This window comes from Stegostoma tigrinum, chromosome 5, assembly GCF_030684315.1.
Source record: "Stegostoma tigrinum isolate sSteTig4 chromosome 5, sSteTig4.hap1, whole genome shotgun sequence".
Classification (NCBI taxonomy): domain Eukaryota; kingdom Metazoa; phylum Chordata; class Chondrichthyes; order Orectolobiformes; family Stegostomatidae; genus Stegostoma; species Stegostoma tigrinum.
This window is the reverse complement of record NC_081358.1, coordinates 94613155-94639885: the sequence shown is the minus strand read 5'-3', so window position 1 is coordinate 94639885 and position 26731 is coordinate 94613155. Positions and strand designations below refer to the sequence as shown.

Here is a 26731-nt window from a genome sequence, read left to right as displayed (position 1 = left end):
CTTGCGAAGCTATGAGATTTCAGATTGTTCTCCCAACACAATTTTGCTGCTGCTGGTGGTCCCGAGTGTCTGCTGGATACTGTATTGAATCGCGAGATCAGTTGAGTCTATCCCGCCTAGCACAACAGTGCTGCACAATATGATGAGGGCACCATCAATGTAAAGATGGGACTTTGTCTCGACAAGGACAATATGGTAGTCACTCTTAGGAATACCCACCATGGACAGATTCATTGGTAGTAGGTACATCGGTGAAGATGATATCAAGTATGATTTTTCCTGCTAGTTGTTTTCTTCGCCATGTTCCACACACCCAGTCTAGCATCTGTTCTTTAGGACTCGACCAGGTCAGTCAGTATTAGGGATACAAAGTCACATTTGGTGGTGTGACATTGTAAACTTCAGAAATTTAATGTCTGTTTTTGGATTAAAAGAAGCAGCAATAACTCTATCTGGAATAAACTATTAAGGGACAAGGACAAATTTATCCAGGATAAAAACGCAATTATCCATGTCTGAGAAAAGAAGGCGTTGAAGCTACACAAATAAAGCTGTTTTGACATCATCTTGATAAGTTGCTGCTTAACTGCAGGAAGGCTGTGTCTTCCAACAGACAGCCAATATACAAAATGTAACAAGCAACAGGGAAGCTATTTCTGATGAGAAGGCAAGACACAAACTTGATAGTTTCAGGGCAGCGGTCAATAATTTAGATGATAGAATCTGAAGAATCAATGAGAACACATCTTGGACTGGAGGATGAGAAACTATTCAAAAATCCAACACCAGAACCGTTCAGAAGAACTTTGAAAAACAACATTGCACATGGATCAAACCCTACACTTTCAGAGACAGTGCTGTTTGCAATTGGAGCTAAATTCCTCCATTAATTGGTAATATCTAAATTGAGCTGTGAGGCTTAACTTCCTTACTTGAGTCTTATATAACTTTTCCATTCTTGGGTTGAAGAAGTTCAACTCAAGATGAAGAAACAGCTTCTCGTTTTTTTGTTTAGGTACATTACAGCAATCTAGGACTAAATATTGAGTTCCACAACTTCAGTGTATAACCTCCCTACTCCATTTTTCTGAGATTCTCCACCCTTCCTTTTCTTGATGGTTTTGCACTCAGCAGAGAAAATCCATTTTCTCAGCTAACACTTTAATAGTTCACATATATATCACTCTTTTACCACCATTATCACCACCTTTGACTTGCTCTGGACACATTTACCAACAAAAAGACATACAGCACAGAAAGAGGCCCTTCAGGCCAACCAGTCCAGCCAAACACAGACCCAAACTAAATTGCTTCCAAATCTTTCCTACTTACGTACTTATCTAAGTGCCTTTTAAACACTGTAACTGTGCCCACATCCACCATTTACTCAGGATGTTTATTCGACACGTGAACAACTCTGTGTAAAAGTTTTGCCTCATGTCATTTTTAACCTTTCTCCGCACCTTAAAGATGTGCCCCCCCCCTCCAAGTCTTGAAATTCCCCACCCTAGGGAAAGACTATCAAGCCAGTTCCACTTGTTCTTTCTCCTCCATCACTAGCATAAAAACCACAACTTTTCAGCTCCTTTCAGTTCCAAGGAAATCATGCTGGCCTTAAAACATTAACTTCTTTCTTCACAGGTGTTGCTGAATTCCTTCAGCACTTTCTGTTTCAGAGTCAGATTTCCAGAACCCACAATATTTTACTTTAATTTGAGGTTATGTTGGAACTGTGTAAAATGTTGGTTTGCCCAAACTGGGGAACTAGAGCACTGTGTGCAGTTCTGGTTGCACATCATAGGAAGGATATGATGCACTCAACCGGATGCAGAGGAGATTTACCAGGATGCTGTTTAGGCAAGAGAGTCTGAGCTTGGAGGAAAGAATGATCGGCTGTGGCCGTATTGCTCGGCCACAACTCCCTCCTTAATAACGACTTGGATGTACCTAAACAACTGAGATTGCAGCAATTCCAAAAGAAAATGGCTCCCTACCAACTTCTGAAGGGAAAATTATCTATCTGCAATAGCAAACGCCTTGCTAGAGATGTTCACATCCCATGAACAGCTTAAAAAGCACACAAATATACATTTTTGAGGTTTCAAATGGATAACAAATTTTTAGCTTTAATGATGTACAAAATACAGTAGTAGAGACAGTGTGGAGCTGGAGGATCATAGCAGGTCAGGCAGCATCAGAAGAGTAAGATAGTCTAAGTTTCAGGCCTAGATCCTTCATCAGGACTCTGGTAAGACCTCAGTGGATATTATAACCCCACTGCGAAGCCTTTTCCAAGGATGCCCACCTTAAGTAGTTCCCTTCCCTCCGGTAAGACCTCAGTGGATACCCTCTTATTCCTCTGATGCTGCATGACCTGCTGTGTTCCTCCAGCTCCACAGTGTATTGACACCGAGTCCAGCATTTGCAGTTCTTGCTATCTACAAAAAAACTATAGTTACCACAAAGCTATTGTGTGTGCAATTCAAATTTACAAGTTAGGAATATCTGCAAATCCATTGCATTCTTGCCTATTCAGCAGTGAATAACAATGAACCTTCTATCTCTTGGGGTTATGATCTGGACAGCATGTAAACTGCGCAAGTTAACAGTCCATCTAGTTAGTCATAAACTTATTCCTTTATTATGTGCTTACTTTTATCAAATTCAGAAATCAGCTCAACAGGAAATTATTCTTGATGCAGTCATGCAGACAAGCACAGGAGTTGGGTACTTAAATTTTGAGAAGACGAATGAAGTTTACAAAGTAATAAGACTTTAAAAGAAAACCAACAGGCCATCAAAATAAATTCTCTTACACTGGTAATGGGTGAGAAATCAAACCACTGCATTCTTTTCTCTTGTCAAATACAAGTCAAATGTAAGGAACATCAACCTGTCTGAGAAACCATGGTAATAAACTGCTGTAGGAGCAAATTACTGCAGACGCTGGAATCCGAACCAAAACCAAAAAAAGTGCGGGAGATCACAGTGGGTCAGGCAGCATCCATGGAGAGAAACAGTTGTTCCGTAACTATTTAGAACCAAAAGGATTGCAAACTTCCAGTCAAACCAATTCTAACTCCTCCACTCATTTAAAAAAGTGACATAGCATCCTGCAAAACCAGCTTTCCTTAGCATCTAATTATCAATTCAAATGAGATGTACCTCTATGTCATGGAAGGAGACAGAGAATTGGAAAAATGGAAGGCTTTAAGTTCGTCCACCATGAGCACAATGACTGGAAAGTTCAATGATGAATAGCAGAATGGTACTGTTAGAAAGAACATATTGGTGCTTGGGAAGTAAAGGAGATATTCAAGAAAGGCAGTCAATCTGAAAGGGCATGGTCTTAAAATCATCTGAGTAAGAAAATGTAGCCAAGTGAGTCTTACAAATTGAGCAGTGTGAATTTCTAAGCAGATCAAGCAGCAGATTGCGTTGAGTGAAACGGAATTTGTGGACTTGACAGCAGAGGTGGAAAAGGCTAGACAATGAACACTAGATTATAAGATAACAAAGTGTGTAGCTGGATGAACACAGCAGGCCGAGTAGCATCTCAGGAGCACAAAAGCTGACGTTTTGACCCTAGACCCTTCATCAGAGAGGGGGATGGGGACAGGGTTCTGAAATAAATAGGGAGAGAGGGAGAGGCGGGCTGAAGATGGATAGAGGAGAACATAGGTGGAGAGGACAGTGTGGGTGGGGAGGTGATAGGTCAGTCCAGGGAGGACGGACAAGTCAAGGAGACGGGATGAGGTTGGTAGGTAGGAAATGGAGGTTTGGCTCGAGGTGGAAGGAGGGGATAGGTGAGAGGAAGAACAGGTTTCACCTACCCCTCCTCCCACCTCAAGCCGCACCTCCATTTCCTAGCTACCAACCTCATCCCGCCACCTTGACCTGTCCGTCCTCCCCAAATTGACCTAGCCCCTCCGCACCTCCCCACACATACTCTCCTCTCCACCTATCTTCTCCTCTATCCATCTTCGGTCCACCTCCCCCTTTCTCCCGATTCATTTCAGAACCGTCTCCCCATTCCCCTCTCTGAAGAAGGGTCTAGGCCCGAAACATCAGCTTTTGTGCTCCTGAGATGCTGCTTGGCCTGCTGTGTTCATCCAGCTACACACTTTGTTATCTTGGATTCTCCAGCATCTGCAGTTCTCATTATCTCTAAACGCTAGATTATAGTTTGGTTAGGGTAAGGGAGAAACAGTGGTAAAGACAATGTAACAAAGTTGCAAGTCTTGGCAATGGAGATGGAAACTCCTTAAGATTCAGCAGTAATTCAGGATTCCATATTTCCAGCCATAACCTGACAAGCCACAGGTGGCATCAAGAGCACGGATACTATCTCCAGGTATATCTGCAACTAAAACAAAAAAAAACTGCTGTTTTCATTGTAGCAAAATTTCTGTTTCCTGAACTTGGTGACAAGCATGAAATTTTAAGGCACTGCTAATTTCAAACAACAAGTGATGATTATGGGGAAATGGCTGGTTGTAAGCCTAGGTATTTACTTTGCAGGGATGATAATGCTGAACATGAAAACAACACAAATGAGGAATAAATTCGATGTCAGATGCTGGTAAAATATTGCTCCTCAGATGGCAAATAGTTTCATCTGACCTTGTAAACATAAGGAGGCCGTACAGCCCTTTACAGTTCTTAAGGCAGCACGGTGGCTCAGAGGTTAGCACAGCTGCCTCACAGCACCAGCAACCTGGGTTCGATTCCACGCTTGGGCAACTATTTGTGTGGAGTTTGCACATTCTCCCAGTGTCTGTGTGGGTTTCATCTGGGTGCTCCGGTTTCCTCCCACAGTCCAAAGATGTGCAGGTTAAGTGGATTGGCCGTGCTAAAATTGCCCATGGTGTTCAGGGATGTATGGATTACAGGGGAATGGGTCTGGTGGGATGGTCTGAGGTTTGGTGTGGACTTGTTAGGCTGAACGGCCTATTTCCACACTGTAGGGATTCGTAAAAATCTTCAAAACTGTTTTATTCTTTTGACAACGTTCTTCTAGAATGTTTACGAATATTCAATATTTTAGCAATCTTTACATTTTACCTTAATGTGATGAATAGTATGAAGTTCCCATTGGCCCACCAAACCATGGGGCTGCTCTCTTATTACAGTGAGAAGACTCGCGGTGGTTTAATTGAGAGTCACCATGCATATACATTCACTGTACATTCACTGTACAATCGCTTAATGTTTCTGAATGAACGATCTTTTAAATAGCTGGATTTCTCCTGTAATTTGAGAGAAGTTATAAAACTTCTGGGCCAAAGTTATAAAACTTCTGGGCCAATGTCACTCTCTGCACGACTTACCTTATTTGCACGTATCTGCCTGTATATGTCTGTCTGCTGCCTTATTCGGTATTCCAGGTCAGACACCTGAGCTTGCAACCATGTCCAACGGTTGACAATTGCTGCTCTTTCCATGGCCCATCGCCACTCTGATCGACGGCGTCTGCATGAAAAAATGTAAATGTCAGGACAATGGAGGTAATAAATGCATTAATTTTATCTTCAAATTTAGTTTCAAGTAGGGCAACTGAAATATCAGATAACATCACACTCAGAAGAGAACAAAGCAGGATGCCATCCTATTAAAATAGGATATAGATTTATCTGAGTTTTCCAAAAATTTTCCATTTTTCACTTCAATAAGCACATTAAATACCCCACAATCATTCAAAATATAAAATGTCGATAACCATAAACTTCCGAAGGGCAACTACTTCAGAATGCTGGCCTGGCCAGTGAAACCCATACTGCACTAATCTCTTATGGTCTAAAGTCCCACATAAGAGACTGTTAACAAAGCTAAAAACCCACAGAACTGAAGGCAAATTACTGGCTTGGGTGGGTAATTGGTTGAGTGGCAGGTGACGAAAGATAGAGATAACGTAGGCACACAAATTGGCACGACGTGAGCAATGGGGTCCCACAAGGATCTGTTTTCGGGCCTGCATTATTCACATTACTTATTAGCAATTTGGGTAAGGCATAGAAAGTCATAATCGACATTAGCTAATGACACGTTAGGCAGCATTCTAGACAGTGTAGACGATAGCATAAAATTACAAAAGTATACTGATAGAAAAGATGAATGGGAAAAACCATGACAGATGGAGTTCAATGTAAGCAAGTGTGGGCTTTTCTATTTCGGACTGAAAAAGAATTGGTCAGGTATTTTCTCAGATTGTATGAAGTTAAATACAGTGGTTGTCACAGACTTTGGTGGGGGGGGGGTTCAGGCACAGAGATCTTTAAAATGCCATGAACAGGTGCAAAAAATAAACAAGGCTAATGGAATACTGGCCTTTATATCTAGAGGACCGGAATACAAGGATTCACAAGTTATGCTGCAGCTACGCAAAACCCTGGTTAGACTCCACCTACAGCTCGGAGATCAGATCTGGACAACACATCTTAGGAAGGCTATACTGGCCTTGGAGAAAGTGCCAAATAGATTTACAAGGATGATACCTGACTTCAGTGGTTAAGTCTGAGAAAAAAATATACAAATTAGGCTTGTTTTCTCTAGAATTTAGAAGGGCAAGAGGTGATCTGATCAATGTCTTTAGGATATTAACAGGAAAAGACAGGGTAAATAAACCATTTTCACCGGTCGGGGGTCCTAGAACTAGGGGACATAAAAATTAGGACCAGATCATTCACGAGAACATTAGGGAGCATTTACATACATGAAGGGTGGTTGCAGTTTGGACGGTCTTCTACAAATGGCGGTGGATGTTAGATCAGTTGTTAATTTCAAATTGAGAATAGATACATCTTTGTTCAGCAAAGGGATTAAGGGATATGGGCTAATAGAGATTAGGTCACAGATTTGTTATGATCTCACTCAATGATTGAAGGCAGTCGAGAGGCTGAATGCCTGATTCCTGTTCCAATGTAGGTAGAAAATTGGGCAAGTTTTTAAAAATGGCAGAGGATAACTATAAGAAATAAAGAGGGAGAATTTGAAGTACAAGAGAAAGCTAGTGAAAACTGAAAAACATGTAGTAAAATATTCAACAGCATATAAAAACAAAAAGACTAGCTTAAGTGAGCATTGGCTCCTTTGAGAGAGGGGCATTGATAAGTCAAAAATAGCCATCTACTTTGTGGCTAATGCGGGAAGGAAGGTATGACGTGTTTTTTGGAAGGTACTGTGTGTTCATCTCTTCTCCTCTGGTCTTGAAAATGCTGCACCTCCTCAACCCCTGCAGTACCTATAAAGATAATGCTCCCAAGCAGTATTTTGCAGCAATTTCCAAGTTCCTGAAACAGCTAATTATGAAGTTCGGGTATCGTGTGACTTGGGCAGAGGTACAGGATCAATGGTGTTGAAAGACGCATACTTAAATGTGGATCAAGTTTTGAATTTAAAGTATGTATCAGAGGATTCTGAGGAAGGGCCTGAGGAATTTGACTCGAAACGTCAACTCTGATTTCTCCCCACAAATGCTACCACATTTGCTGATTTGCAATTTCTGTTTTGACTTCATATTTTCAGAACCTGTGGTTCTTCATTTTACGTATCAGAAATCAGCTGGGATATCCTCTATAACTGACTACTTGTCACCAAGGAAAAATTATTACTGATGGCTATTTTTAAACTCAGACCTTGTTGCAATCATAGATTCCAAGAAAGAGCAGATAAAAATTAAGACAGGAAACATGAACATATCTACTTGCTCTGATTCACGAAGATCATAAGACAATTACAAAAGAAAGGACGTCAAATTAGCTCAGGCAGCCATCCATGTCAGTTGAGAGTAAATGTCACAGTCTTGATACATATACTTCTGGTACCACAAGCAGAAATGAACAGGCTGTGAATAATTTACCAGGTCAGAGGTATTGAGAAAAAAAAACAGATGATTTAGCTACCGATCCCAAATTCTTTGGTACATGAATTCCCCCACCAAATTATGTTCTGAATAATAATGGGGTAAAGTAAATAGTGGTATATAGAATGAAACATTTAATGATGTAATTGTCAAGAATGGTACTTTAAATTTAGAGATTTTAAAATCAAGATGGGTTGTGTTATTTCTGTGCAAGAAAACATCACATCTAATCTCTACCTCATGAGTAATTTGTCCTATTTTTCTCTGAAGGCCTTTGAGGGATCAGGAGACATTGTATGTGAACATAATAGGGCTACTGGGTGAGCAGGTCATGGAGCAAGCTCCAGTACAATCATAACAGATGTAGATGAACTTGTGTTTCAGAATGAAAGGAAGCTTGCGAGAGGTAACAGAGTGTAGAGCTGGAGGAACACAGCAGGCCAGGCAGCATCAGAGGAGCAGGAAAGCTGATATTTCAGGTCGGAAAAGTCAGCTTTCCTGCTCCTCTGATGCTGCCTGGCCTTCTGTGTGCCTCCAGTTCCACACTATGTTATCTCTGACTCCAGCATTAGCAGCTCTTACTACCTTTGAGCTTGCTACAGAATTGCAATGCTGAAAGTAAAACTATCAAGTTGTAGCCAGGGCCACAGGACACTCACAATATGAAGGGAAAAGTATATGGTCTTTGCGATGGAAAAGAAATAGGTTAGGAAGTTCAGATCTGAGTTGCAGGTTACGAAAACTAAATTAATTTTGCTTGTTTTTTTTAAAACCTTGTTTTGTAGATCATCACAGAAGAGTACAATGTATAATGCAATACATAGTTGGCTTGCGAGGCAAAAGCTATACTCAGTGTGATGCTCAAATATACAGACTTGGATAAGCAATAGCACTTCATACAAATACTACGCTAAACTGACGACCAAAACACAAAAGAAATGCAGAACACCATGGGACAGAGGAGCAAGCCATTCCATTCAACATGTCTGATTGCCCAATCTGTAATGAAATCCACATCCTTGTAAATCATCTGTTTATATATTTTTTAAATTTTCCATCAGAAATTTCAATGATTCGTGACCCAAACTCTGCTTGTCCCGTGCTCCAGTGATTCAATTAAGCAATGCATTTCTTTCTGCATTTTAAGTGTTCATTTTAAAGTAACACCTTCTCATGACCAGCGTTCTAATGAGAAGAATTAGCCACTTTATATTCACACCATTAAATTTCTTAAACTAATAACGTCCTTCAGTACAAATAGTGTCAATCTGAAGGGTGCTTGCAAAGTCCAACAGAAAAACATCGATTGTTCGAAGTAATTCCATGATTAGACAATACTTGCTGTACAATCTTGTTTATGTCAACAGCTACACGAATAACTAACTCAAGGCAAATCAGTGAAGCCTGTGACATGCCTTATTAACACAACACACACTAATTCACAGTGGCCTGTTCTCTGAAACCAAGAAGGAATACATTAAAGTATTCCACTTATTTGAATTATCCAGGAGCGTGGAGAAAAAATGGTGCTCTGTTGCTTTCACCATAGTTCACTCAATAAGTCACTGTCAATGCGCCAACCAATTAACATGCCTCTTCTTCTTTGGTACATGTTTTTGTGATTTTGAAACTTGGCATTTCTGTATTTGTGCTGATCAATGAAAGAACAGCTTCAAAAACATATCTATATTCAGCAATGTAAACAGTATCCAGCTGGTTTGAAAATTGCTGAAGGGCAGAAGACAGTGCAGGATTAATGGCCAGCTAATTCATTTGGCAGCACGTGACTTGGTGTTCTGCAAGGATCTGTCCTGAGGTCCTCAGCCGTTCATGGGATTCAATAATTAATTCAATGATGGAACAAAAAGCCACGTACCTGGACTCCAAGGATTAAATTACAGAACGTGCTTAAACAAACAGGTTTCTTACTTTGGAATTTAAAAAAGTGTTCTAGGGTTATTTGATCAAGGTTTTTAAGATATTCTCCTTCAATAGCTAAGCTGTAAGATCAAAGTACTGTAGTTGGTCACAAAATTAACATCCTTAGGTCACAGGTCATTCTGTTTGAAGAAAACCTAGTCTCAATGAAGAAAAGATATGCATATGACAAATGTCATATAGAAAATAAAACTGAGAACAAAGAAGAAATACCAAAAACTCGGAGAGAAGGGGGAAATGCAATTAAGAAAGTGAACTTATCAGCAAGGACTGGCTGCTGATAAAGAGAGTGTCCTAAAGTCTTCTATCGGCATGTAAACAGTGAAAGAGTGGTAAAAGGAGGAACAGAGCCAATTGTGGACCAAAAAGGGGATTGACATCTAGAGGCAGAATGCAAGACTAAGGTCTTAAATGAACACTGTACAACTGCTTTTACAAAAGGTGATGCCACCCATGCCACAGAGACAGAGGAAAAACTAGAAGGGATCAAACTTGATGAAGCTGTAGTGTTAGATACACTGTTGATACCTAAATTTGACAAGGCACTGGGATCAGATCATAGAGTCCTTACAGTATGGAAACTGGCTATTTCACCCAACAAGTCTGTACTGACCCACTGAACAGCATCCCACCCAGACCCAGCCCCAACCATTTATCTTCCATGGCTAACACATCTAACCTACACATTCATTGACAGTATATGGCAACGTTAGCATGAGCAAATCTACCTAACTTCCACACATGGGAGGAAACTGGAGCATCTGGCAGAACCCACGCAGACATGGGGAGAGTGTGCAAGCTCACATACAGTGATCTGAGAGTGGAATTGAACCCACGTCCTTGGCACTGTCAGAAAGCAGTGCTAACCACTCAGCCACCATGCTGCCCCTAATATGATGCACCTAAGGATTTTAAAGGAAGTAAGGGTGGAAATTACAAGTGCACGAGCCACAATCTTCCTGTCTTCCCTCATCTTGGGGAAGGTGATAGAAGATGAGAAAATTGCAAACATCACAACATTGTTCAAGAAAAGACGAGTTAATTTAACTTCAATGGTGGGTAAGCTTCTAGAAACAATTTTTAAAGACAGAATTCGTGTTCACACAAAAAATGACAGTTGGTTGTAGAGTTCGACTGGATTTCTGAAGGGGAAATTGAGGTCAACTAACTTGGTACAGTTTTCTGGAGGGGAAAGGGTCAATGAGGGTAATACTGTTGAAGAAATGGACTTTCAGAAAGCATTAAAAGGGCCAGACAGCAGACTTGAGGAAAGTTATATGTCATAAAATAAAGCATAGATACAAAATTGGCTGAGTGTTAGGAAACGAAGATTAATGGTCATTAGATATTTTTTGGAAATGAGGAAGGTTGTAAACCAGTTCCCTGATAGTCAATACGAGGACCTGCGGTTTTCCTGATATACTTTTATGATCTAGATTTGGGTGTTCAGGGGACAATTTTGAAATTTACAAATAACACAACATTTGAAAGAACTGTAAGTTGCAAGGATGACATTTGGATCTCCAAGGATATGGGCAGGTTCATGGACTGTGCTGATAGGTGGCATTTAGTTTAAATACAGAGAAAGTGATTCACTCTGGCAGGAAGAACTTTGGAAGACAATATTAAATAAGGGGTCCACAGATCATTATTCATTCATTCATGGGACATGAGCATCACTGGCTGGCTAGCATTTATTACCTGCCTCTACTTGCCCTTGAGAAGGTGGTGGTGAGCATCAAAGGTTGCAGGACAGGTGAAAAGTATTCTCAGCTTTATTGGTAGAGGCATAGAGAAGAGGAGCAAGGTCATTAAACTTGGATAGGATAGGATACTTATGAGGCCTCAAATGGACTAATGTGCACAGTTCTGGCTGCTACATCACAGGGAGCTTTGAGCACATGAAAGTGTGTGCAGAAATTGTTTATAAGAATGGTTTGTGGAGGAGAAGTTGCAGTTGTGATGATAGTTTGGAAAAATTGGAACTATTCGCCTTGGAGAGATTAAGGCAAAGAGATCTCAAAGAGATTTTCCAAAATGACCAGTAAGCAGGAGAAATTTTCCTGCTTGTGAAAAGAAACAGGAACAGGAGGGAATAATTTCAAAGTGATTCACAAAAGAAGCATTCTGAAATGACAAAAAAACTTTCTATTAAGCAAGCAGTTAGGGTATGGATTACAATGTCTGTCAGTATGGTGAAAGCAAGTTCATTTGAGACACTCAAGAGGACACTGGACGATTATTTGGATAAAAATAAAATGCATTCTGGTGCACTCCCCATGACAACGCCTTGACCATCATAGAATCATAGAATCCCTACTGTGTGGAAACATGTCAATCAGCCCAACAAGTCTACACTGCCCCTCCAAAAAGCATCCAACTCTGACCCACCTCCTGTAACCCTGCATTTCCCATGGGTCTAGGCACGAAACGTCAGCTTTCCTGCTCCTCTGATGCTGCTTGGCCTGCTGTGTTCATCCAGCTCTACACCGTGTTAGCTCAGATTTCCCAATGGCTAATCCACCTAACCTACACAGCCCTGGATACAATGCGTTATTTAGCATGGTCAGTCCACTTAACCTGCATATCTTTGGACTGTGGGAGAAAACTGGAGCACCTGGAGGAAACCCACACAGACACAGGAAGGATGTGCAAACTCCACATGGACAGTCTTCCGAAGGTGGAATCAAACCTGGCTCTCTGGCGCTGAGAGGCATCAGTGCTAACCACTCAGCCACTGTGCCACCCTATTAGGGATCAGCATTACCTTGTTTACAGCCGAATCAGGCAAGAGCTTGGCAGTTAAATGTTCCCTGGTGTATTCTCCACCAGAATGCCTCTACGAATCAAAGCCTACTCACCAACTAACCAGTACACTCTGAAACTGTTGTTCTCTTTGAGATTTGGTATTCTGAATATGTTATGAGTGCAAGCAGAGAGGATTCAGTGGTACATTTTTGCTCTAGCAAGTTCTGTATGACCAAGCAACTATCATTCGAAACATTAGGAATTTAAAACAGTTGGTAGCCATTGTTCTAATTGAGGTGAGGGGAATGTGCTGGTAATCAAGTCCCACTACACCACAATTGGTACAAGTATTTTGCTCCAATCATCAAAATGGTCAATCGATACCCTTTTGTATTATCTTGATCAAATGAGATTTTTAAGCAACCTTCTTCAATGAAATCAAAATAATACACTTATCAACACATGCAGCAAACACTGATGAACATCCAAGCTACAATCTAGAAGAAGACTTAAATCCCCTCTTTCCCAAAAACAGAGTGACACACAACATAAAGGACAACACTTTGCAGGGGTGATGCTTAAAAAGAAAACGGCAAACAAAAGGACAGAAAATGAAGTACCCTCCTGGTTTACCAGCTTCTTGTCAATCAAACTGTTGACAGCCAGAGGCTAGCAGAAAATCCTCTTTTCAATTTGAAATCAAGTTGGATCCAAGTTGTTCAAATGTGGTCACATATCAATTTTTCAGAGTTTAGAAGTTAGTCAGAAATATTGTTATTTGAAGAATTGTATTAGATTCCCTTGAACTTCTATCAGAAGAGGGGAGGAAAGAGACACAGTTGTAGTTGCTGGTGTTTTCTTCCTTTTAACCATGTGCAATTCTGTTTTAAGTCCAGAACAGGTTGCTTTGTGGCCATCAATACTGAGCACACTCCACCCCCAAAAAAATGTACTTTCAAAGGCATGTTTTCCTACAATTAAAAATGACAAATGGATTACCTGTTACCTATCCCTTAGCTCCCTAAAAGTTTTGCATGTCTTTAGTCCCCACCATAGTTTAACTGTTGACTGCATGATCCAAAAAGCCACATGTTAAAAACCCTTTTCATTCCAGTAAATGTCCAAACAACTCTGAATCATTTAAGTTTTTATTTAAACACATTTATAATTACGGGCTATGCACTCCCAACACTATTAATCCAATTGACATGAAGCACAAAAACATATGTAGTAGCCAACTGTGCCATCAGTCTTATTTTAAAAATATAACACATTTTGCAAGGTGACAGTTCATAAAACCAGCATTTTTAGTTATGTTATGTAATGATGAACATCAGTAAAATGTCAAACTGTGAACACAAGACTTCGTGTGGCAGTCTGTGCTACTTGTTACCCAACTTTTTTTTTAAAAGAAATCGACGCTGAGTCCTTGTGACATAATTTTATGACCTTCAGCATCCACGAATACCTGGTTTATTTTAGTGCGAGATTAGATAGCAAGTTGCTGGATTCTGAAAACAGATCATAAGACCATAAGACACAGCAGCAGGAATCTGGCCATTCTGCTCCATCATTCAATCATGGCTGATATGTTTCTCATAAACACTCTCCCGCCTTTCCCTGTAAATTTTGGCCCCTATAACAATCAAGAAACCATCTATCGCAATCTTAAATATTCCCAATAACCTGGCTTCGACAGCTTTCTGTGGAAATGAATTCCATAGATTCAAAGGTAACATGGTGTGAGGCTGGATGAACGCAGCAGACCAAGCATCATCAGAGGAGCAGGAAAGCTGATGTTTCAGGTTGAGACCCTTCTTTCATTGATTGAAACCTCTTTTGTTGAAGAGATTTCTCCTCACCTCCATTTCAAAGGGTCTTCCCTTTATTCTAAGGCTGTGTCCTCAGGTCCTAGTCTCTCCTGGCAACGGAAATATCTTCCCAACATCCACATCGTCCAGGCCGTTCAGTTTTCCATAAGTTTTAAACTTCAAATTTCATCCTTCTAAACTCCATTGAACACAGACCCAGAATCCTCAAATGTTCCTTGTACGTTAAGCCTTTGATTCCCAAGATCATTCTCATGAACCCCTCTGGAACTGCTCCAGGGCCAGTACACCCTTCCTGAGGTATGGGGCCCAAAATTGCTCACAATACTCTAAATGTGGTCTGACCAGAGCTTTATAATGCCCAAGTAGTACATACCTGCTTCTATATTTTAGTTATCTCGAAATAAATGCCAACATTGTATTTGCCTTCCTAACTACAGACTCAACCTGCAACTTTACCTTAAGAGAATCCTGGACTAGGACTCCAAAGTCATTTTGCAGTCAGAATTCTGAACTTTTGTCCCCACTTAGAAAACAGTCTCTGCCTGTATTGTTCCTACCAAAGTGCATGACCTCACACCTTCCCATGTTGTATTCCATCTGCCACTTCTTTGTCCACTCTCCAAACCTGTCCGAATCATTCTGCAGCTTCCCTGCCCCCTGAACACTACTGGTCCCTTCATCTACCTTTGTATCATTTGCAAAGTTAGCCAGAATGTCCTCGGTTCCTTGATCTAGATCATTAATGTGTAAACTGAAAAGTTGTGGTCTCAACACTGGCCCTTGCACCACTCGTCACCAGTTCCTATCTTGAGAAAAACCTTTTAATCCCTACGCTCTACTTTCTGCCACATAGCCAATCATTTATCCATACTAGTACCTTTCCTCAAACACCCATGGGTCCTTACCTTCCCCAGCAGCCGCCTGTGCAGCACCTTGTCAAATCCTCCTGGAAGTCCAGAAGGATAACATCCACTGGCTCTCCCTTGTCTAATTGGTTCATTACCTCATCAAAGAATTCTAACAGATTTGTCAGGCATGACCCTCCCTTTGATGAAATCACACTGACTTTGCCCTATTTCACAATGCAATTCCAAGTGTTCAGAAAACTCATGCTTTACCAATGGCTGAGGTCAGGTTAACTGGCCGATAATTTATTGTCTTTTGCCTTAATCCCTTCTTAAACAGGGGGGTTACATTAGCAATTTTCCACTCTGCTGGTTTCAGTGACTCCTGAAAGATCACCACTAAAACCTCTTCTATCTCTTCAGTGTTCTCCTTCAGAACTCTGGGGGAGTAATCCATCTGGTCCAGGTGATTTAAGCACTTTCAGACCTTTTAGTCGTTCTAGCTCCTTCTCCTTAGTGATGGCCACCACGCTCGCCTTTCTCTCCCCATTTCTTAAATTTTTGGAATATTACTCGTGTTTTCTGCCCTTAAAACTAACACAATGCACTTGTTCAGTTTGTCTGCCTTTTTTTTAAGCTCCCCATTTCTACTGCTCCAGTGTTAATTTCTAGCAGCCCAAAGTTTACTTTTGCTTTTCTTTTATTCTTTATAATCTAAACAAGCTCTTGCAATCTTCTTTTATATTACTGGCAAGCGTACCTTCATATTTAATCATCTCCTGCCTTATTTCTTTGTCAGTTGTCCTCAGTTGGTCTTTGTAGGCTTCCCACTGCTCTTTGTTGTATTATATGCTTTCTCTTTTGCTTTTGCTCTTATGCTGTTGCTGACTTCCCTTGTCAGCCATGGTTGACTCGCCCTCCTTTTAGTACACTTCTTTTCCCTAGGGAATGAATTTTTGTTGTGTCTCCCTACTTACTCCCAGGAACTCCTGCCACTGCTGTTCCACTGTCTTTCCTGCTTCGGTTCCTCTCCCAATCAATTCTGGCCAGCTCCTCCCTCCTGCCTCTGTAGTTGCCTTTATTCAACTAATTCCAGCTTTTCCATTTCAAAGTACAAAGTAAATTCCAACATATTATGGTTACTGTCTCCTAAGGATTCCTTCTCCTTAAGCTCCCTTATCAAGTCTGCCTCACTGCACATCATTAAATCCAGAATTTCCTTTTTTCCCCCCTCGTGGGCTCTACCCCGGGCTGGTCCAAAAAAATCTTATAGACATTCCATAAATTTCTTTCCTTGAAATCCACTATCAACCTGATTTCCCCAGTGCACCTGCTTATTAAAACCCCATGATCACTGTAACTTTGCCTTGCTTACACACCTTTTCTATCCCCCAGTGTCTCTTGTGCTCCACATCCCTACTACTGTTTGGAAGCCCGTATGTAACTCCTATTATAGTTTTCTTATCTGTACGGTTCCTCAATTCTGCTAACATAGATTCTACATCATCTGATCCCATGTCATTTCTTGCTATCGATTTAATTTCATTTCTCACTAATAAGGCAATCACCTCGCCCTACCCACCTGTCTTTTCAATAGGTTGTACATTATTAGATATTTAGCTCCCAGTCCTGACTCCTTGCAGCCACATCTCCATGATGCCCACCACATCATACCTGCCAATCTCAATATCAAGCTTATTTCTCTTATTTCATAAACTGCATGCATTCAGTCCTGTATTTATCATTGCTCTTCTCACTGTCATCTGACGCCCTTGCAGTTAGACTTCTAACCCCTTCCAAACACACTGTCCTATTTTGTGTCCTGGAGATTTAAATAATTTCTCCTGAGTTCTCCTTACTTTGCTTGTGTTTTCATCTATTTCCACACATTTGAATCTGCCTGCACAGATGTTAACCTAATGCTTTGTTTCCCATTTGGCATTATACTTCTTGGAGGTTTACCCTTCCCTTTCTCTCTACTTTCTAGTTTCAAGTCCTGTTCACCACCCTAGTACAATCAAGCCCCCAGTTCCCCTTCCAAACGTTTGTACATGCACGCTGACAATTTGGGTTTAGTGATTACAGGAGACTTTTCTGCAATAGCTCAGGAGCTCCAAGCAAACGTTTTCAAAGCACCAGCTGTCACCCATGTTGGGATGAACAGACTCATCACAGGAAAACAAATGAGCCCAGACATCACTTGATGATTTGGTTCATTGCACCAAGCGATGCCTTGATAAATCTGACTACATGAGGAGACAAGAAAATTCCTCATCATTTCGGGCATAACATTTGATTTTCAGAACATTCATCATGTAACTTCACGTCCGAAGCCAAAAAAGGTCTCAGAAGGCCTTTCTTGTTATTATACAGAGCAAACATTATTGGGAAGGTCTGCAAGTTCAGGGTTTACAACCTTTCTCAAATATGCTTCGCAATCAAAGTCAAATATCCAACTACAAAATGCATCCAAAAAAAAGAGATGCAAGGTGGTCTTGGGGTGTAGGAAGTAGTGGTGTAAAGGGGCCTGGGGCCATGGATCCTGAAAGACCTGTCTGTCCCCTTTTCTGCTCCCCCCGTCACTTACTCCCCTCCACCATTTCCTGATCTTTCCTCCCAGCCATGGCAGCTCAACCGAATCCACCTCCAATCTGGGCACATCTAATTTAAAGCGATGTATAAATTGCAGGCATTGTGTCAGCAAATGCAGCCATGTAATAAAACCAAGACAGAGAGAATTCAACCATATACTGTGATTGAAATAAGAAAGGTGAGGCTGGATGGCCTCAACTTTAACGCCAAGCATATTTTGGTCAGACAGATGAGTTAACGTGATGGACTCATATGTTGAACTGCCATATTATTGCCATCACATGAATTTTGTTGATGATTGGAAACTTAACATTCTTGGGTGCAGGGTCTTCGTGCAAGACAGGGGTCTAAAAGAGGAGGTGGTGTTGCAAGATTAAGGAGTTAGCTGTTCCAAGATGATATCTTCGAAGGATCTTCAAATGAAGTTTTATGGGTAAAGCTTAGGAATAAAAAGGGGAGATCATATTGTTTGAGGGTCTAAAATGTAGCCAAAGTGATCAGTGGGCAATGGAGAAGCAGGTATGCAGATGATTCACTAAGGTGTGTAATAACGACTGTGATTAAAGTAGGAAATTTTAACTTCCCCAAGCATTAAATCAGATACCCATGGTGTAAAGGGTTAAGAAAAGGAGGATTTATTGAAATATAAACAGGACAGTTTTTTATGTCAACATGTAGAAGGTCCAACAACGGCTCAGAGCCTAACCTAATTCTGGAGAATAAAGCAGGACAGGTTGTTAAGGTGGCAGTCGGGAGCATTTTAGTGAGAATAACCACAAGATGGTTTAATTCAAGTTTGTTACGGGAAAGCAAAGTGATGGTCTGCAAAACAAAAAGGAGTGTGGATTGGAAGCAGGCATATTTTATTAAAAGAAGACAGGATCGGCCCAAAGTGGACTTTTGAACAGCTACTTGTACTATAACCTGCAGCAGGACAGTGGGGTATTCAAAAATAAAGTAGGGAGAGTATAAGCCCAACATGTTCACTTCATGATGAAATGTAGAAGCAACAACCTAGAGAATCCTGAATGTTTAAGAATATTTAGGGCTGGATACTTAGGAAAAGAAGGGCTTTTAACAGGGACAACTCAAGAGGTGAGCATAGTATGAAAAGAACAGAGGCAATCTTAAGTAATTAAGACAGCAAAGAGGGGACATGAAAAAAGACCAGCAGGTAAAATTAGGGAGAGTCCCACGGTACTGTGTAAGCATATTAACCAGCGCAAGAGCAGAGCTCACCAGGTAGCAAGAGGGCAAGCAAAAATCCCACTCTCATCGCTGTTTCCCGCTATTCCCTCCGTTGATCCAAGCATTTTGGGGTGGCTCAGGGTGGCTAGCACTGCTGCCTCACAGAGCCAGCAACCCAGATTTGATTCCACCCTCAGGTAACTGCCTGTGTGGAGTTTGCACATTAGATCCACACTGATCCTCTGAAGAATATACCACCCAGAATCCCCCACCCCACATTTCCCATGGCTAATCCACTTAACCATCACACTGCTGGACACTATGCGCAATTCAGCATGGCCAATCCACCTCAACCGCACATTTTTGGACTGTGGGAGGATACTGGAGCACCTGGATGAAACCCACACAGACACAGGGAGAACGTGCAAACTCCAACTGACAGTCATCCGAGGCTGGAATCGAACCTTGGTATCTGGCACTTTCAGGGAGCAGTGCTAACTACTGAGCCACTGTGCTGCCCTCAGCCTCTTACTCTTTTCATATTTATATATTTAAAGAAGCTTTTGCTGCCATCTTTGTATTCCCACAATTTTAATTTCAAAGTTCATTTTCTCCCTTGTTACTTCATTGGTTGTCTCTTGTTGGTTTTTAGAACTTTTCCAGTCCTCTGGTTTACCAATAACCTTTGCAACATTACCTGGTTAACCATGATTTGCTTATTCCCTTCCTACTCACTGGAATAAGTCTCTCCTGTAAGCCATGAAATATTTTTCTTAAACACATGCCACTGATCCTTAACCATTTTTGCCCCTAAGCTCCCTTTCCAGTCCACCCCAGCCAGTTCTGCTTTCATTCAACTTAGCATAGTTGTTTCTGACTCAAAGTTCCTTCTTCTCAAACTGAAAGCTAAATTCTACCATGTTATGGTCACTGTATCCGAGAGGATTTTTTACTATGACATATTTTTAAAATCTGTATCATTACACAGCAGATCTAAAACAACCTGAAGCCTGGTTAGATCCACACATATTGTTCTTGGGGTCTTGACTAAATTTTTTAACCAAATCACTGCCATTAATAGATAATTATACAAGTATCTTGAAAAGTATCAATTTAGCTCAAGTCCCTTCACCGTTTCAACAGAGAGAAAAGGACTGAAACGGACTCAACTGTCAGCTATGGTTCAGTTTACAGCACTCATCTCTGTCAGAGGACTGTTGGTTCAAGTTCCATTCCCATAATCAAGTACAGTGAAGTCCACCACTTGTGAGGGTCACATTGCCTGAAAACCTCAAACTGCGATTATCACAACTTGTGAACATGACAGAATATACATATGCTGTACAAAAAGCAAGCACAGTCTGCAATATAGACAAACACACAATGTGCACTTTCTGCTTCAAGACCTGCAGAGGGTAAAGAAGTTTTGTGCATACATAGAGAAAGTGGACAAGTGGGTAGCACAACTGTTAAAAGAAAGCAAAGTTGACACTTCAGTGCATTGTTGAGGTTACAGTGCATCATTCCAGATGACAATCTTTTCTATTTATCTCACGTGATAGGAAATGGAGTTCCAGTCTGTCCTATCAAGTAGATGTAAAAAAATCAAACGGTACTCTTTGATAGAGAAACAAACGAATTACCCATAATATTCCAATGATCAATTAACCCTCAAGCAATCTCATAAATTAGCTGTAGTTTGAGGGAGCTCCCCGCTTGCAAATTGTTTGCCATCTTTCTGACTTTACTATAATTACTGTGCCTTGTCCTAGAAATAAAAGGACCATTTCTATGCACAGAGGCCATTAAACTATTTCAATTTTTTTTTGCCTTTCACTCATAAAACCAATGTGTTACCTTTTTCTTTGTCTATTGTGTAAGCAGGTTTTAGGATGGGGTTAGCTTTAACTTTGTTGACAGTTCATTGTTGTTGATTTCTAGCTAGAATCTATTTATTTGTAATAATTAGCCATTGTTAAGTCCAGAAACCTGATCCATGCTTTTTGTTCACTTCAATTTAATAGACAGGTATATTGAGGAGTTTCTGTGCACTTTGGCAAAGTCTGTAACCTTTGTGGCAATTTTGGAAAAAGTGGGGTTTTATTTTCAGTTTGCTGCACCAGTCAGCTGTGACAACTCCGTCACCTATCTTTTATCACCACTGTGCTCATCTACCAATCATTATTATGCAAGTGCCTTCACAAGGACTGCAGCACTCGTCAGAATACTGTTCATTCCACACACTGATCGCAGAGGGGATAAAAACATACTTGATGGGCCAAAGAGAAAATGCAGTGTGAAAACAAGTTATGTAATTCTAGTCATTGGAAAGGTTAGTTGTCTGCAGTCAACTAACAGTCAACAGTTGTCTACTATAATAATAAATGCAAGCTTTTGTTTTTCCACAACTCAATCCCAGTTGCCTTACTGAATTTATACGTGATAGTTTAAGATATGACTTGTCATTGCGTTTATTTAGTGTATTCACAACGACACGCCAAAAAAATGCACTGAAATCACTGGTCAATAATTTTGAACAGGACATCAATCCACACCCCTTATTCTGAAATAAATTCTTTTCATCACCCTCCTTAGGAACCCTTAGCTCCAGAACCAGATATGCTCACGAAGCTCATAACCAAACAGGCAAACAATCAGGTACCCTGCTGTTGAACTCAATATATTTCCTGTTAATGCTATTGGAATTTTATTATCATGAAGATGACAGATACTCAGGTGAAGGATGGTGTCTCAATATTTATTGCACATCCTAATTACCTTCAAGAAGGTGCTGATTAAGTGCCTTCTTAAACTGTGCAGTCCTTGGGTGTTGCTATACTTACAATGCTACATGCAAAATCAATTCAGGATAGTGACCATGCAACAATGCAGGAAGAGGGTTAAGTGGCAATCAGCAGACAGTTCCCTTGTCCATGGGATCTGGAGTCAATTTTGAAGACTCTCAGGCAAGTTTCCCCTGATTATTTGAAACTTTCCTAACTTACGTGGGTCTGTGGGACAGTAGATACATTAAGATTGTGTCTGCAGTTGTCTGTTTAAAGTGATGGAGCAAGTATGTCAAGTATTGCTTGACTAATCTGATGCTGGTAAGGAGTACATTTGAGGTTGACAGTGCTGAGTTTGTTTCTATCATTTCCATCAGTGCTGGGTTTCACTCCTTCCTTTAAACTTTAAGATAGCTTGACAGGTCATGTCAGAGGGCAGTTAAGAATTGACCACATAGCTCTGGACCTGGAATAACATACAGACCATACCAGGTAAGGATACTAGATTTCCTTCCAGAAAAGACATTAGTTAATCAGATGGGCTTCAATAATAACTGATAATGAGCTCCTCATTAACAGTTTGCAAATTTTTAACACCAGGTTTACTGGTTGAATTCAAAATTCACTACCTGCTCCAGTGAGAATTTAAATGCAGGTATATTAGTCTGGGTCTCTGGTTTACTCATCAAGATACACCACGACCATGCCGCTGCTTCCCTCAAAGTCTTTCAACAATAAACATCAGCACTGTTATAAATTCATGATCTCATGCTTCATAATTAACACTTAATTTCCACACCAACATAATTCCCATTTATAACATTTTCTTCGCCAGAATGTGTGTGGAATATCCCATTTGTTCTCCAACTCCCATTCTGTAATCCTACAGGGCATCTGCCAGCTGTTACTGTTAATTCCACATTTCTGTATTGCTCCGAGTGTATGACAGGCTGGCTAAAATTTTCAGTTTTCACTTGTTCAGTTTAATAAATGTCAAAATTATTGACAACGCAAGAAAAACTAACTTTGAAAAGTAATCATCATCAATTATTTGATAATTTTACAACTGTACTGTACGTTATTGTGATACTCCAACTCATTTCCCTGCTGCAGTGGCTCTTCCATAGAAGATCCACAGATTTGAAGAACCCCTGCAGTGCAGAAACAAGCCAGCCGCCCCATGCTGACGCTCCAAAGAACATCCCAGCCAGACACACCATCCCACCCTATCTCTGTAACCCCACATTTCCAGTGGCTAATCCAGCTGCCTTACACATCCTTGGGAGAAAACCGGAGCACCCAGCGGACACCCATGCAGAGACAGGAAGAATGTGCAAACTCCACGTAGACAGTCACCCGAGGCTAGAATTGAACCTGGGTCCCTGGCACTGTACTAACCACTGAACCGCTAGATCTCCTCTTCAGGACAAGCAGGAATCTGTTCAACCTGCATCATCTCCAATCCAGAACCAACCCAAACTCTGTCATCAAACTGCAGTAAGCACACAAAGTAAAGATGCTCATTTAATGAGCCAGTGCATGATGGGCAAATGGTGTTTAACTGCACCATAACACTACCATGACACAATGCTTGCACATGCATACTCTCAGGGACTGAGCTCAGCAACATTTTTGCCAAGCCAAGGGCCTTAGTTTAAGACAAATATTTCCAGACCTCTCCTGCCAGTCAAAAATCCAGGAATTCTTGTCCAACAGCTGTGAAATCAACTTGAAGTATATGGATTGCAGTGGTTCAAAAAGGCAGCTCACCACAATCTTCTCAAGGAGCAGACCATAAATACTGGCCAGCCAGTGACGCCCAAGTCTGACTAGTGAATTTTAGAAATTGGCAATGTGAATCAATTCTCAGTTATTTTCATAGACATCTACGTTTAACATCACCTCAATTGTGTCAGTGAAACCTTCTGCCATCTGGACAGCAGTGTTTGAAGATAAAAATCTCAAACCTGGCACCAAGCTCAAGGCCTGCAGGCACTTGTCGTGTCAGCCTGACTGCATTTGTTAGAACTATGGACAAGGTCCAGTGGTCATTTCAAACCCCTAGAGAAAGTTCATCAGCAATGTCTCTGTGAAATCCTGAGAATCCAATGGCAGGACAGGCAACCCACAGCAGTTTTCTCTCATAGGCTAAGATCTCGAGCATTGAGGTCTTCAGCTATGCTGGATGGGCCATAACATCTACACGACTGACATTAGAGTTACAAAACAAACTCTGCACTCAAAGTTGTGTCACTACATATAGTTACTGGGATGGCAGGGAAAGCATTAACAACATCCTCAATAGCTTCTTGGAAAAAAAATGCAACACACCAAATGAATCTCTTGCTCAAGACTGTCTAACTGGAGAAGTAACATCTGCATAAAGTAGCAACCACCTCTAGCATCTCTGTCAGGCAGAGTTGGAAGCCAAACACAAACAGTGGAGGAAGTAGGCAAAAACTCGAGTGCTCCACCCATCTCTTCAAACAGCACCATAACCTGCTCCATGTATGGCAGATTGAACAGAACAATGTTGGATTCACACAATCTCTTCACTGAAAGAAAGGCATCCTTAGCCTTGAGATACTACGCAAGACAATGACAACATTAAAAACAATTCACTTGTGGGGTGTGGGTGTTGCTGGTAGGTAGAGCCTCGATTTACTGTCTGACCTGAAAGAGAGCACTTCCAATATTCTTTCCCCAGATGGTGTCAAACCCGCTTAGCTTTTCCAGCAATTTGTTTTTGTTTTTCACTTCCAGCATCAACAGTTCTTTTGGCTTTTATCTAGTATTTAACTCACTGCTGCATCTCTTCCTGATGAAGTTCTGCCCCTTTCTCTGACACAATTTCCACTCCAATCTTTTTCTTGCCCTCTGTCATTAATTTTGCTGTTGCTCCTGACGTTCGACAAGACATTTTCCAAAACCAGTTTCCACAGCCATATCACATTCCGCAGTAAATGCCTCCAGCTCAGACTCACCACACATGGATTCCAACTCAAGTTTCATCCTTTGTGTTTTTGAATCCACCCAGGATCATAGATATGCCTATGATGTTCAAACAATGCACAGACAGCTGTTCAGGCCACATCCTGAGACCCAGGCTCAGTGCCATGTGTCGTCATATACACACTCTCGACCTCTCTCTCCAACAGTGTGCTTCACGATTGCTCGAAACTGAACTGCTCCCTTGTTCCACTTCATCCTCTGGCTCGTTCGACATGTTAACAAGGAAGCTATTCCTTTCAGGCACAAGATGAAACAACTCATAGATACCCACACCCACTCTGAAGCCTTCCTCCTCTCCCTTTTCCTCTGACTCCATCCTCTCTCCCAACTCCGTTCATGTATTTACTATCCCACTGGCTTTCCTCTCTCTGAAATTGAATATTCTGCATACAGCAAAGGTCTCAGTTTTATCCCCCGTGCCCCACCTGAATGAGTTTTGGGCATTAACATGACGTTGAACTGTTCTTCCATCAGTTTCATCTCTATGCCCATTTCTTTGGATCTGGGTCCTCTCCTTATACGACACACACCACTTTGCCCACCTCCAGCATTCTCCCAGACCTCTCCCTCTGGCCTTTTACCTGCACTCAACCTATGCATTAGAGTTCTGAGGAAGGGTCACTGGACAGGAAACGTTAACTCTGATTTCGCTCCACAGATGCTGCCACACCTGCTGAATTTTTCCAACAATTTCTGTTTTTGTATCTCCAATATTCCCTCAGTGTTGCACTAGAGTATCATCCTTGATTTTTGTGCTCAAAGCCAAGCAGGAGTTGCATCTAGAGTTTTGCAACTCAATGGCAAGAAGGCTAACAACTGAGTGACGGCTGACACCATACTAGTATAAATAAATACAGCTGAACTGAAATAATGTATAATGAGGAAGAAAGGAAAGATGACTTTGGACGCAGGCAAAGTATAATGAAGTCAGGTGGGAGGAGGCTTGCATGTCGACTTCAGAGCACAAATTGGCCAATTGGCCCCTCAAGCCTGCTTTGACATTCAACAACATCATGACTGACCTACTTCTCTCTGAAAACCCAGGCAACAAATTACATTATTGATATCTGTTGCAAATCCAAAAAGATTTGGAAACAAAATGGCATTTTTTAAACAAAGGAATACCCATTCAGTTATTTGACTTTTGGAATGCTTTAAACACTGATTTAATTGTGATACAGTATACTAGTTAAGATTTTGACAAAACAAAAGTTGTTGTGATTCTAGTTCCATAACCTCTGACATTTCTTCAGTATCTCACTGAAATGCCCATTTTCTCCACGCATGTCAAAAGATGATACCATCCTGAGGGCATGTCATACTCACCCTGCAGTCAAATTTTTGCACTCTTCAACTTGGATACTGAGCAGAAACCCAAATGCTGCTCCTCACAGACTCTTACTTTAAGTCCAAGGGCACCATGCCTTGACAAAGTCCAACCAACTCAGCGTAGACTAGACATACAGTTGGCAAATTCTTGATTTGAATTGATCACGTGTATTTGTATATCAACCGGTAGGTTTTTAACTTTTCTCTTATAATTAATAAAGTACAGCAAGTAAAAAGCTCCTCCTGTCTCATATTGCTAATTTCCCTGAGCCTACAACAGCTTTACTTCCTGATCTAATGAAAGTATAGGTTGATGCAGTGAGTGTAGGACTCTACCAATTGCGCTTTTGCTAATTTTTTTGGATCGAAAAATCAATTAATAGTACTCCCTTGCTCTTTTCCTTCAGCCCTGTAACTTTTATCCCTTTAGGTACTGATCTAATTCAATTTCTATATTACAACTGCATATGAATATTAAAATCACATCCACCAGCCATCAAACCAGTGCATTTCAGATCGCAATCCAATGTAATGAAAAATTTTTCCTCACATCATCATCGGCAAAAAAAAAAATCAGTCACCTTAATTCTGCATGCTTTA

The 26731-nt window shown here is 41.0% G+C and overlaps 1 protein-coding gene across 1 annotated transcript in view; it reads right to left on the bottom strand.

Moving 5' to 3' along the window:
- The window catches only part of LOC125451781 (KAT8 regulatory NSL complex subunit 1-like), a 128375-nt gene that overhangs the window by 37158 nt on the left and 64486 nt on the right, over positions 1–26731 (bottom strand). Inside the window, exon 2 of the mRNA XM_048529345.2 lies at positions 5331–5472. Within this exon, the coding sequence (XP_048385302.1) occupies positions 5331–5472 (142 nt within the window). The remainder of the gene's footprint in view (positions 1–5330; positions 5473–26731) is intronic.